This window comes from Dicentrarchus labrax, unplaced genomic scaffold (genome assembly GCF_905237075.1).
Source record: "Dicentrarchus labrax unplaced genomic scaffold, dlabrax2021, whole genome shotgun sequence".
Lineage (NCBI taxonomy): Eukaryota > Metazoa > Chordata > Actinopteri > Moronidae > Dicentrarchus > Dicentrarchus labrax.
Genome location: NW_026136722.1, coordinates 19,608,136 through 19,621,961, shown reverse-complemented (window position 1 = coordinate 19,621,961; position 13,826 = coordinate 19,608,136). Strand labels below are relative to the sequence as shown.

General features: G+C 43.0%; 1 protein-coding gene across 1 annotated transcript; it reads left to right on the top strand.

The window, feature by feature from the left end:
- The first annotated feature begins 448 nt into the window (after positions 1-448).
- LOC127356621 (polycomb protein suz12-B) lies at positions 449-13,355 on the top strand. Its single transcript, XM_051388538.1, has 16 exons — positions 449-1,271; positions 1,952-1,998; positions 2,124-2,188; positions 4,952-5,020; positions 5,680-5,729; positions 5,842-5,927; positions 6,034-6,280; positions 7,254-7,356; positions 7,456-7,561; positions 8,143-8,317; positions 8,435-8,523; positions 8,639-8,782; positions 8,941-9,098; positions 9,222-9,420; positions 9,600-9,679; positions 10,347-13,355. The coding sequence occupies exons 1-16, from the start codon at positions 1,070-1,072 to the stop codon at positions 10,822-10,824; spliced, it is 2,298 nt and encodes a 765-aa protein (XP_051244498.1). The 5' UTR covers positions 449-1,069; the 3' UTR covers positions 10,825-13,355.
- Positions 13,356-13,826: the final 471 nt, after the last annotated feature.

Sequence of the window (13,826 nt, the reverse complement as noted above, 5' to 3'; positions counted from 1 at the left end):
TAAACATTATAATGCAGACACGGTCTCAGCAAGGCGGCAAATGTGTCTGCTGTCGGCCCCGCCTACTCCAGTTCGGACAACGCGAGCACCAATCACAGCGCAGCCCTTCACAAACAAGCGCGCTGATTGGTTGGAGCGGTCGGAAGGCGGGATCTTTCAACACAAGTCACAGAGGAAGCGTCGACCTACAGCCGTCAAGGGTCGCACATAGACACGAGGCAGACGGAACTCGTACGGAATCTGCCTTCACAATAAAAGCACACACTCGATTAAGAGACCGCTTTGATATAATATGTGTTTAATGGAGTCAGTGTTTCCATAGAGATGTATTTATATTTTATATATCGGCTTTTGTTTTACTAAAAAACTAAGTTTAACATGTTTTTTTAACTGTTTTATATTTGAATTAAACTTTATTCAGAAGATCCCGACCGGATGACGCCTGTGTTACGTCGCGCTGTTTCCCAGTGACGCTAACCCAACTTGCCGACTGGCGCTCCGTTCGAGGCGACAAATAATGCGGATTTTGGTGAAGTTATGGCATCGAACCCTCTGAAAGCGTGTGCCCTTTGTGCGTACAACCGACTGTCGTTGGGCAGCAGCTTCCGAGCGGCTCATTAGTGAAGCTGAGAGTGCCGGACAATGCTAGCCAGTTAGCCCGGGGGACACTGCTAACTGGCTAAGGAAGTTAGCCAGTTAGCTAGCGAGCCGCGTCAGCTTGCCGGAGTCTGAAATCTTGTTTCGCGCATTTCAGCCCCGTTCAGCGACCTCCGGGACGGTTCCCCCGGTTCCTCCCGGTTCCCCCGGTTCCTTCAGGAGAACAGCAGCGTGTGTCTCCACTGGTTGCTGAAATATAAAAGAGTTTTTATTCTCCGCTGTTTGTGGGAACCGGCTGGTTTTCTGCAGACGCGGCTCTTTTGTTTTCACAAAGGAAGACGAGCTCACTTTCTTCCTTTTCTCTTTTTTTCTTTTTTTTACACGACTTCACATCTGCTAGTGGGACTGATTGTTTCGGCCTGTTTGTGTTGCTGTGTGTGTTTTGGGTTGGGGGGGGCGGGGGGGGGGCACAATGGCTCCACAGAAGCAGAGCTCCTCAGGTGGAAGCCATCCGGTGGGTTTTGGTTCTGGGGGAAAAGCCAACGGGTTACACCAGTCCTCTTCCTCCTCCTCCTCCTCCTCCTCCTCTTCCACCGCGATGGCTGCAGCCGCCAAGAAGCCCAACCTGCAGCTCATTCAGGCCGACCACGAGTTGTTCCTGCAGGCCTTCGAGAGTGAGTTCCTGCTGTCGTCAGGTTGCTTATTAATAGATCTGAGTGATGGAGTTTAAATGAAAGGTCACAGGAAGCTGTACAGCTGTACAATGTCCTCTACAGACACTGTACTCTCTCAGTCTACCCACAGTCAGGGTCCTTTTACTGTGAATTACAGCTGTTAAAGTGCTGTCAGACTTTATATCGGTCTTATATAACTTGTTGTTGTGTGAGTCTTTAATTTAAGGTGAACTTGGAAGATCAAAGTTTATTGGAAACAGTCAAATAATTCATTTTTAACAGTCTCCCAAATAATGCTTAATTACATTTTAGTCAATTAAATAGTTTACAATGTCAAAATTAGAAAGAGTAAAGTTCAAATCCACTTTAAGCTGCAAATGAAATGTTCTTTAAATCAATCTGCTGTAAAAAGGATTATGTTCAGATCATTTATTAATTCAATTTTAGTCAATTATAGAGTTTACAAAATGTCAGATCCCCTTTAAGCTTTAAATGTTTGGTAGTTTTATTTGTTAAATAACTTTTGCTAAAGTTCTTCATTAATTAAATGAATTTGAGTTTACTGATCTTATTGTGCTTTTTAAATGTCCTGACTCTTGTTGAAGCTTTCAAACGTTGTATTTGAATGATGAATAACACACAAAGTAATGTGCTGATGATGTAACTCTATTTATTTACAGAACCAACACAGATCTACAGGTTCCTCCGCACCAGGAACCTGATCGCTGTGAGTGTCTCTCTGAAGCCCAGTCACATGATTAACTTGACCTTTTTGAGATGAGAGGAAACATTTCTTAGCATGTTGAAATAGATCTGTAACACAAGGTTTTATCTCTTCCTGTTGCATTTCAGCCCATATTCCTGCACAGGACTCTCACCTATATGTCCCACAGAAACTCCAGGAACAACATCAAAAGGTAAAAAATAAAACCTATTCCTTCAGATTGTTGTGATAAAAGCTCTCCGATCAGTTTGTGTTTGGTGTCTTTCTTTATGTCTTCGCTCCTCTCTGTGCATTGAAACCTGCTGTTAAATAGAAAAGCAGGTCATGTGTTATCTGGACTGAAAGTAAACCGTCGGTGGGCTGGTTGGATCAGTTAGGAAAAAAAAACCAACCTCCTATCACAGGAGAGACGTTTTTCAGTTGAGCTGCTTTGCATACAGACGCTGCGCAAAATACACATGGGGGGGGGGTTTGAATACAGAGAGTGTCTGCTGCTGTCACGTGGTTGTTAAAGCTCAGCAGGTTCTGAGTTCAGGGTGAATAAATATGATTTTTATTAATTATTATTAAATTTACACTAAGTAGGTGCAAGTTGAGTGTTTGGAGGTGATAATTAGTTTTTCATTTGTAACCAAAAGCTGCAAACCACCTCTGTACTTATTATTAAATGTTTTTATTACCAGTTTGGACGTGAAATAGGTTTTACATTTCCTTCATAATGGTCTTTTAAAAAGTCAAAAGCTTTCTGAACCGCTGGTAGTGACATTTGTAGAAATGTTTTTATTGTCAGAAAAGTAAAAGATTGAAATGGAACCAAAACTCAAACGTCACAATGACAGCGACATCGAAAGACTTCTAATGAAGCACCTGATGACGGTGGTTTACCTGTGGTTAACCTCCGACGTGAACAGGAGCACAAGATGGCAGGTGTTTGTTTGTTTGTTTGTTTTTGTTTACATTTATGTGCAAAAGAAAAGAGAAATGACATTTAACTGAGTAATGGACACATTCTGTATTACAGCGCAACAAGTGCTCATGTAATAATTTAAAGCTCATGAAACTTAATTCTCTTATTTAGTATTTTTCTTTAATTTTGAAGTTTTAAAATCAATCAAAACTTTTATAAAAGAGAAAACGTAGTTATTGTGGAACATTAGTCATTTGATCAGTTTATATGTGAAACACTGTCAGCTTATCTCTGTTACGATCAAAATCAATAAGGTTTAGTAGAGTCCTTATATGGGCATGCTCTCATCACACTGGGACTCTTCCTCTTTGATGAACACTAATTTCTGTTCTTCGCTCAGGGCTTAAAGTGGCAGCCGTTAGATCATGTTATTCCTGATTTGAAGCGGAGGCAGTGAACCCGGTGACGCGTTCGCTGCAGCTCGGCTCAGTTTCACTTTCCGCTGCACTGTTGCATGCTTCAGTCACATGAAACGCTGCTTGTGATTTGAGATGAATAAACTCCACACACAGTTATTGACTGCTCACAGAGCCTGGAATAAACTAAACAAACAGAAAGACAGTAGATTTCATGAGTTAGATTAAATGCTGTTGATGTTTTCTAATGAATGTAATCTTTCAGGCTCAGTGCGATCAAGTAGAGTAGTTTCTTTCTTGTGTTGTCTTTTCAAAAGTGCTTTTTTTAAATGGGTCCATAGCCTATCCTCCCTGTCTTGTTGATGTTTTACATATGTAAAAGCTGCCCAGCCGACAGCATGTCCACCAGCAGTCAGTAACAGTAGAATAATGGCAGTAATGCACCAGAACTGAGAGCTTTCATGTGTTTGGTCGATGCAGTGCGTTGGCCGGATATTGGACTCTAGTTGATTCAGGGGCTTAAGATGTGAGGGTGGTTTCTGCACAGGCTCGCAGGTGTTTCCAGTTATGTTGGCTCATTAGACGTCTGCTCAGGTTGAAGTTGGACAGAACTGCGAATTATGTGAAGTCACCAAACTCAAACTGTGTGTGTGTGAATCCAAAACCCCCACGGACACACTGCTGATCTGAGCCAGGTGGGCTTTCTACCTTCAGGTCCGCGCACAGAATGGCACATCGACAGTTTATATAACGGACAGAGCTTCTGGGTCTGTGAAGTGTCTTAAACCTGCATTCTCTGTAACTGCCAGCAGGGGGCAGCTCCACTGGTTGCAATATAAACTGATACCATTCAGTCTTATGGAGAAATAATCCGACTTCTCAGTTGATTTATTCCCTCAGTAAACAGTTTCCTGTTGAGTTTCTGGTCTCAGTCTCTAGTTTCAGTCTTCTTCCATACAGCATGATGTTCATTTAGTAACTGATGGTCCCATTTAGAGTAAAACAGACCATAAAGCAGGGTATGCTTTAGGGCGGGGCTACCTTGTGATTGACAGCTCATTCTCAGTGAGTCCGTCCAGCTCAACCAAACTCAGATCAAACTGTCAAACAGTGCTGATCAGATATGGATCCAGATTCTGTTGTTGACTATTTCTCTCCTCAAATCTGTTCACAAACACATTTTACTGTTTATCTGGAGAACCAGATCCTGTGTGAGCAGGAGAGCTGATACACAGAACCATCTGGGAAGTTGTCGTTGGAAACTGTTGGACTAATTTCCTGTAGAATATAATTATACACGGCTTTTCTTTGTTGTGGTTTTGGCATCAGCCTTTAACCATTACTACTTCTATTGTTTAAAGATTTGTGTGTTTTTGCAACTTATTCAAACACAATCAGTTTCAAGCTGCACGATTTGGTCTGTACAGTATTTAAAGCATCTCATCTTATGTGAAGTATCTGCTTTAGTTTAACAAGACAAGGATTATAATACAGTTGACTTGTCTGGCAGGAGAGTGACCATTAAAAGTGCAGAGGATGTTAGTCAGTGGACTGATAGAAATTCTTCCCCTGTACAGGGATCTGTTGTTGGGTGGTATTGTTGTTAACCCCCGCTGTTTGTCTGCATGTACAGGAAGAGCTCCAAGGTTGACAATCTGTTGTTCAAAGTGGAAAAGATGAGAGGCGAACAGGAGACTCACAGGTAAAATATCCGGTCCTCATAAAGAGATTTAATGTTTCATGTTTGTCTGTGATGTTGTTGTTGTTTACAGGGACGTTATATTCATGTATTTTCATCCATCACGTATGTATAAATAATAATAGTGATATATTCTCACCAGCAGTCAGATGGCAGAAGTGTTTTTAGGGAAACTTAGTGTTGATCATATCTGTAACAACTACAAAACAAAGCCGACGTGGCTCATTCATATTTTGAAGCACTAGAAATTATGTCCAACTACAGAAAAAGTCTGAAAATCCGTTTACAGCGGAAGTCCAGAGATGGAGGCGATACTCCGTCACAACTACCTGCATTGGTGCGAACTGGCGGGGTTGAAACTTGCAAACATTTTCAAGTTTCAACTCGTCTCGTTGTGAATCTTCTGGTCTGAATGAGGCTTTAAATCCAACCTGCAGAAACAGTCAGATTATGGTGATTTAAAGGAAAACACATAAAATAATGTAGCTCCAATAAAGACAAAAGTTTCTAATCTTACTAATCCAGACTTTGGAATATAATTTAGTTCTTTGAATAATATAACTGCTGCTCTAAGACCTGCTGTCCATGTGAACCTCCAGTGGACATTTGACCTGTTTTTAAAAGGTAAAGTTGATTAAAGTTGTTGTTGTTTTTCCCCACAGTTTGGCCTCTAACCTGCAGCTCACCTTTACTGGTTTCTTTCATAAAGCTGGTAAGTTCTCAGCCGCCATCCTTTTGGCTTTTTTAAAATATATACATCTATATATATTCCTTCCACTGATACAGGAAGTGTTTTGACCTGGTTTGTGTTGTGCTGTTCTCAGGGAAGCTGTCTCAGGACAGTGAGAATGAGCAGAACTCTGTATCTCTGGAGGTGCTGCTGGTCAAAGTCTGTCACAAGAAGAGGAAGGTGTGTGTGTGTCTGTGTCTGTCTGTCTGTGTGTCTTTTAGAGGACGAGCATCTCCTGCTTTTTCCTGCACTGAAACACATCTGATATTTCTGTCCTCTGGTCCAGGATGTGAGCTGTCCGGTGAAGCAGGTCCCTACGGGGAAGAAGCAGGTTCCTCTGAACCCAGAAGCGAGCGCTGGAGTCCAGGCCAAGCCGGGCTCCTTCCCCACTCTGCTGGTTCCCAGCAGCGAGTTTGAACCCAGCAACTCTCACATGGTCAAGTCTTACTCGCTACTCTTCAGAGTATCGAGGCCCGGTTACCCCCGAACGCAGATCAACGGCCTGGCTAACGGAGAGAATCACCACAACAGAGGTGAGCGGCTGTTGTATTCTGAACACAACCTCTATTTCATCTGGGTCCATCCTGACATTACTCCTGTTTTGTGCCTCTTAAAGGGATTTTCCCTCCATGTAAATCAGGTGTTTAAGGACAGCGGGCGTTGCAGCTGTGCAGATTTTAAAGCCATTTGATGGAAATTTGTGATTAACTGTAGGGATGTAATGATACCGGAGATTTAGTAGTCGATAACAGTATCAGTGAAATTCTGTGACTCTCGATAGAAATTTGATACAACGGGAAAAAAACCAAAAACAAAACAATAAATCCCACGTACTTTAACATACAGTCCTTTTTATTTTAAACCATTGAACTCTGCTGTTCACTGTTGCTTCAACTGGTCCGTGCTGGTCAAATAAACCAGAGAAGCTCCGCCTGGTCGGGAAGAATTGTTACCCTGGTAACCACGGTACTTACGGTCCTGTAGAGAAACTAGTACGTTTTTAAAATGTTCTTGGCATCGATTTGGTACCGAAGTATCAGTTCTCATGACATCTCTAATTAACTGCCACTTACTTTTAATTCAGTAATGGTGGAAATGAAACTCTTGTCCCGTTAACGGCCCTCTGCAGCTCAGTGTCTGTACTCACCAAAGATTGTTTGTGAAGGGTAGGAAACATTATGCTGTAACACATGATGCTACGATCATGAGCACACTGTGTTTTCTACTGTCCAATAACACAAACAGAGACGACATTGTTCAGACATTATCCGGCTGATTACATCACGTCAATGTCACAAGAATCCGCTACAACTTTCCTTGATATCATCAATATTTTAAGCTCAGTAATTAACTGTGAAAACAGCAAAAATAAGACCCAAGTTGTGATGAACCAAATTCTTTATTTGTGTGTGTTTGGCTCTTTGTGATGCACCGATCAGTCTGAAGCCTCTCTGTCGGTGTTGTGTGTTAGAAAAGAAGGTTAAATGTAATTTACGTCTGTTTCAGATTTTGCAGAGGAAGTGGTAAACAGGAAGAGGAGGAGCTCCTCTCTCAGAGAGGAGGGAGAAACCACATTTGTGGCTCAGATGACTGTCTTTGATAAAAACAGGTGAGGCTCACACAAACTGTCACAGGCTGACACACAGGAAGAAACTGCTGTTACACTCAGTGCTGCAGAATCAACAAGTGAGAAAATGTTTGTGTGCAGACGACTGCAGCTGTTAGACGGCGAGTATGAGGTGTCCATGCAAGAGATGGAGGAGTGTCCCGTCAATAAGAAGAGGGCAACCTGGGAGACCATCCTGGATGGAAAGGTGAGAGCGAGAGCGAGAGAGGGAAACGTATTAATTCAAAAGCGAGATGTTTTCACCAAACCATGCAGTTAAATCCTCGTTTCTTACACGTCTTATTTATTGAATTCTGTGAGTCATCATCAGGCTGAGGTCACCCAAAACAATAAAATCTGTCTGATGAAGAGTTTTCCTTTTTAAACTAAATATTTTTTTAACTCTATAAAGAAATAAAAATATTCTGATCTGACCTCAAACGCAGAGCAAGTCGGTGAAATTCACCGGGGTTCCTTTGTCAAAGGTTATTGATATACAAACTTCACAAAACAGCTGACCAGACTCCATTCACAAAACCAGTAATTCCACCAAGCAGATAATCATAAAACACTTGAAAATGGACTCAAACTAAATTAAACTCACCAAAATCGTCTTCGGTGGTTTTTCCAACATTCAGCTGGCTGCATCATCGAATGAAACACATTTAAACAGGAATGTATTATTCACTTGTTGTGTCACTCAGAGACAGTAGATGGATGTAAACCCGTAAAAAGTCTGTCAGGTTGATAATAAGTGAGCTTTAAACTCGCTCTGCTCTCTTTTTGTAGCGTTTGCCTCCGTTTGAGAGTTTCTCTCAGGGTCCCACCCTGCAGTTCACCCTGCGTTGGACCAGCGACTCCTCTGACTGCTCCACTGCACCTGTGGCCAAACCTCTGGCCACCCGCAACTCTGAGACCAACCAGGACACCAGACCCAGCACCCTGAGAGCCACACACACTCTGGGTGAGCAGAGAAACAGCAACAGATGCTGAAATTGTGTTCAGATTATTCAGTCGGTGGTGAAACTGCTTTTCTTTTATTTAAAGTGAGTGATGGTTGTGTTTCTCCTCTGTGCTGCAGCTGTTAAAGAATCCATAAATGCAGACGTGCAGACGAGAAGAGAACAAATCTCAGCTGAACCCCGACAGAAACTGCGCATCTTCTACCAGGTCGGTCTCTCCTCAGACAGCCTGCACAGCAAACCTGTTCTATCAGTCTGATATCAATGTGAGTTATTACCACTGAGCTTCAATCTCAGCCTTTGTTCTGGTTCTTCCCGTCCAGTTCCAGTACAACAACAACACACGGCAGCAGACGGAGGCCAGAGACGACCTCCACTGCCCCTGGTGCACCCTCAACTGCAGGAAGCTCTACAGTCTGCTCAAACACCTCAAACTGTCTCACTCCCGCTTCATCTTCAACTATGTGGTGAGAAAGAGAAAGAGAGAGAGAGAGAGAGAGAGAGAGAGGGGGAGAGGGAGACAGACATAAAGATCCTGATTTTAAAAAAAAGTAAAAATGAAGCAATAAAAAGGTTGTTGTCGCTGTCAGTTCTGATCTTGCGAACCTCTCCTGATGTTTGGCAGCCCCACCCTAAAGGAGCGAAAGTCGAGGTCTCCATCAACGAGAGTTACGATGGTTCATATGCAGGAAACCCGCAGGACATCCACAACCAGCCGGGCTTCGCCTTCAGCAGGAACGGCCCGGTGAAGAGGACCGCCGTCACCCACATTCTCACCTGCAGGTACCGCTGATGATCTCTTCACTCTGATTCTGGAGCTTTTCTACATCCTCACTTTACCCGTCAGAGGGTGGCAATAACTCTCGAGGGAGCTGTGTTCACATTGGAAATCTTAATATTTTCCAGACCTAAGAGGACAAAGGCAAGTCTGTCTGAGTTTCTGGAGCCAGAGGACAGCGATCGGGAGCAGCAGAGGCCGCACATCAGCGGACACAACCGCCTCTACTTCCACAGCGACAGCTGTGTGCCGCTGCGACCTCAAGAGATGGAAGTTGACAGCGAAGACGAGCGGGACCCGTACTGGCTGAAAGAGAAGACTGCCAAGGTTAGTTTACAGCCGGTGAACGAGTGAAGGGCCGCTGAAGTTTACTTGTCAGTGTTAGGTAGCTCCAGTTGTTAAAACAGCTCTTTGTTTGACTGTTGATCCGGTTGATGAGGTTTGGGGCAGTAGAAGCAGTTAATGTTGCCTTGCTAGCTAATACTAATGCTCTGCTCTCACTGCAGCAAATCGAGGACTTTACTGACGTCAACGAGGGGGAGAAGGAGATCATGAAGCTGTGGAACCTCCACGTCATGAAGCACGGGTGCGTATAAGTAGGGTTAGGGTTCAGTGCGGTCTTATTGTATACAAATGTGTTATCAAATCCACTTATCAGATCTTATTTGGTTTACCCTGGCGGGAATTAAATAACTCAAAGATGAGTTATTGTCAGAAACACTGCAGAATAATTAATAATAACCTAAAGTTAAGGCAAGGAACAGAATATCTGTGATAATTTAATATATCTGACACACAGTTAACAGCTATAATCTGCTTTATTTCACAAGCTAATGATGCACAAGTGCAGTAATTGGAGTAATAAATGGACCCGACACATTAAGTGACGCATCTCTGACAATTCTTTGTTAATTGTTCATTTGAACAGTGCTTGAATTGAAAAAAGATAGATTTTTCAACATAATCTGGTGTTTTCATTCACTCAGTCACTTGTGTGAATCAAATCTTGAATATTTCAAGTGAAACGATCTCATCGTCATATTTGTTGTTTCCTGGCGTGTTCGCTTGTCATTCAAAGCGAGATACATCAGCTTTTCTTCTTGTTTGTATTCATGGATAGTAGACGACTTTTTAAGGGTTTTAATGAGGAAACTCTTTCTTGTGGAAAAAACGTATCGGACAAATTCAGGGCTCCCACTATTTTAAGAAATCATTGTCCATGACATTTTAAATCATCCTGTCTCTCCTTCCAGCTTCATCGCGGACAACCAGATGAACGAGGCCTGCCTGCTGTTCGCCGAACGCAACGCCGCCCACATCGTCAAACACAACCTCTTTCGCAACTTCCTGCTGCACCTCATCAGCATGCACGACTTCAACTTGGTCAGCACGATGACCATCGACCAGGCCATGGCCCGCCTCCGCCTCACCCAGAACCAGGCCCGCCAGAAAGACAGGGAGGAAGACGACGAGGAAGAGGAAGAGGAGGACTGGGAGACGGCCGTGGAGTCCCAGCCGGAGCTGGATCCAGATCCAGATCCAGATCTCGATCCGGTGGAGTATAAACCCTGTAGTGATGAGACTAACAACGGCTGCCTGGAGAAAGGAAACCAGCAGAGTGAGCAGCAGCAGGAGGAGGAAGAGGCGGAGGAAGAGGCAGAGGGTGGAGGAGCTGCGATAGAACGGTCGACCAAGCAGAAACTCTGCGGCTCCGGTTCGGTTTCAAACTGACCGTCAATCAGAGACACACAAAGATCCCCAAACAGGATTGTGGTTATAAAATGAGGCTTCAGGCCAGAATCTATCAAAAGGAACAGACACAGGTTTACTGCAGGGATTCTGTTTCACAGGGCAGATTACTTCGGAAACAAGAGGAAGATTTTACACATTTACATAGAAGAGACGCGTCAGAGGCGTTTATCATTTCATAACTAAAGACAGGAGTTTAGAAAAACTTGAACAAAAAAAACAACATTTTCTTGTTGTTCTGTGTCAAGTGTCCTGATATGTAACCGGGTTTAATGTCTCAGTCGATCACTCTGCTGCAACCGTTTCCTGTCACGTCCAACCCAAGACGTTTATTAACAACAAAACTACGGAGAAAGCACAACTCCAGTCTGAATGGACCCAAAAGAGGAAGCTAGCAATATTGTAGTTTTCCTTTTGTCAAAAGATAACGAGCAGTGTCTGTGCTTCTCTCACTTCCTGTCTGTGGCTCTCAGCTTCAAGCAGATTGGTTCCTCCTCAAGATGTAAATCTTTTCAAAACAGCCACAAATACAGTTTAATTCTTAAAAAGGTTCAGTCATTGAACTAAAACAGCTGCTCGCTGTAGTCAAACAAAGAGGAGGAATCGCTCTGACCTTCAGTTTGGCCTCCGCTCAGATTCACTTTGTGCTCGCTCCGTAGTTTCGTTAACAAACTCAAATGGGTTCATCATCTACATATAGCAACACTCCACCAAAGGTTTTCTTTATCACCCAGTTTGTTTACATCCACATTAGTGTCACAGATTTTTTGACCAGGTGTCTGATAAGGTGCCCAGGACTCCTACTGGTTTTCTAGGTATCTCCAGGTGTGTAATCTGGTTTCCAATTAGGTCTACAAATCTTTAAAAAGGTCTCTGATCAGGCGTCCAGGTCTCTGATCAGGCGTCCAGGTCTCTCTACAGTCTCACACAACTGCTGGTTCTCCATCTGATCATCAATATCTCTGAATATTTATTCTATCCTTCAATTTTCTAAAGACTTGAGTCGAACACAAACCCACTCAGACAGCTGCGATCGGATCCTGGATCAGGTTTTGGGTGACTGAGTTTCTGTTTACACATGCAGAGAACTCAGGAGGACTCACCTGGGACCCACACGCTGTCCTCTGGTGCAGTTCCTGCTGCTGGTGCTACATCTTTTTACTCTTCAGAAACACTCATCTGGAAGCTCCTCTCTCACAGCGACCTCTACTGCCAGCACACCAACGCCAAGACGCATCGTTGCTTCTTCTTTCGTTTAAACGGACTTGTTGTTTTTTCTCCCGGACGACAAACGGACATTAAACCGTGTCCCACTTCACATTTTGAAATCCACAATTGTCTTTGTGTGCTACTCATTTAGAGTTATCTCTGAGGCTGAAGTCTAGAAGTGTAGATCTTCTGATTTCTCACTTGTACTGAAACAGTCCTTTGGGTGGTCTGAACTGTCACAGATCAAACATCTGAACTGTTTCTCCAGGTGCTGGTTCCAGTTTCTTTGGCGTTTGCTGCTTTTTGTTTCAAATCGTACTGAAGCTTTTGGGGATTTGGGGACTGCTGGTCTCTCACAAGGGCTCTGGGAACTGCTGCATCTTCCCTTAATTTATCATCTAAATGATTAATTGACAAAATGATAATGAATTATAATGAATAGCTGCAGCCTACATTCAGAGGAGGCGGAGCCTGGAGCTGTACACAGGTGAAGCCATCAACATGAACTGAAGAACTTTCTCTGGTTTTGGTTTTTTTTTCCTGTTGCTGTGCCGGCCGTCATGTACAGAAGACTCTAATAATGTAGCTGAACTCCACCCGGGACGTTTTATAGCAGAGTTTGTTATCGGTTAGTATCGACCTGTTACTGTGTAATTTATTAGCCCCAAAACAGGACCCTGCTACTAGGATAGAGTCATCGCCTGAGCCAGGCCAGACAATAATGATAGCAATTAAGACCGGTACCCGGTAACTTCAGGAATCTGTATTGGGGAGAAACAAACGTTATCAGAACCTATTTTATAGTTTGTTAGACCAAAGGGGATGGATTCGCTGCAGATTACTCCACTCTTGTTTCTTCTCTCCTGTGAAAATGTCTTGGTTTTTGTTGACTCTGAATCACCATCTGACCTGGTATCACTGCCTTGAAATGTTCTCAGAAAGCACAATGTGCAGGTGCTGCGTTGTTTTTTAGCTTGTTGTTCCAGATTGAACCGACCAGACTGGCATTGATTGAATGCAGGAACTGAGGTTTGATGGGAAGAGTTGGATTTCTTTGTGACCCCCCGCTCTTTAAAAGCTTTATCCAGCGTGCAGAGATCTGGTTTGTTGTGCAGAACCCACTGTAGATTTTTTTTTTTGTTCTTCATTCACATGAGACCAGCAGCATTTTGCACAAGATGGGAGGAGCCATGTCAAGAAAACAAGACTTTTCTTCAACAATTTATGTAAAACCAGCTTGACGTTGTGAACTTCTGAGTTGAGTCAAAATGGTTTTCTATTAAAAGAACAATTTTGTACTATAACCGACTTCATTTCTTTCACTGATATTACGTTTGCACGGTGCACAGTCTTTAAGAAATAATTTCCACCACAGCCTCAGTGGAGCATCAATAACAGTTCAAATCAAGTAGAATTACATTTATTTTACAGAAAATGCATCTTCTAAACTATTAACCCATTAAAAGTAGAAAGTATAAGTGTTTTTTGCATGTACAATTAACCACAACAACAAATCTGATCATAAATAACTGGCTGTATGAGTGTAGATGTGACCGTCTGCTGCATTTTAAAAAATAGATTTGATGCCAAAAGTTTGCTGCATGTTGTGTGAACCGATTGTAACTGACAAGGAAGCATTTGCATCTGTCAACCAGCTTTTAAGTGTCATAGCTCACAGATTGTCCTACAGACAATTGAGTTTCAAACAAATTACACACCCAGGTTTACATAATCTGAGTGAGGGGCTAAAACAATTAAAATTAAAGCTGCAAGCA

Bases quoted from the DNA above. Each gene is read 5' to 3' on its own strand.
- LOC127356621 (XM_051388538.1), top strand. From the start codon at position 1,070: ATGGCTCCACAGAAGCAGAGCTCCTCAGGTGGAAGCCATCCGGTGGGT. The intron at 5,730-5,841 runs GTAAGTTCTCAG...TGCTGTTCTCAG, and splicing joins TGGTTTCTTTCATAAAGCTG to GGAAGCTGTCTCAGGACAGT. The intron at 6,281-7,253 runs GTGAGCGGCTGT...CGTCTGTTTCAG, and splicing joins AGAGAATCACCACAACAGAG to ATTTTGCAGAGGAAGTGGTA.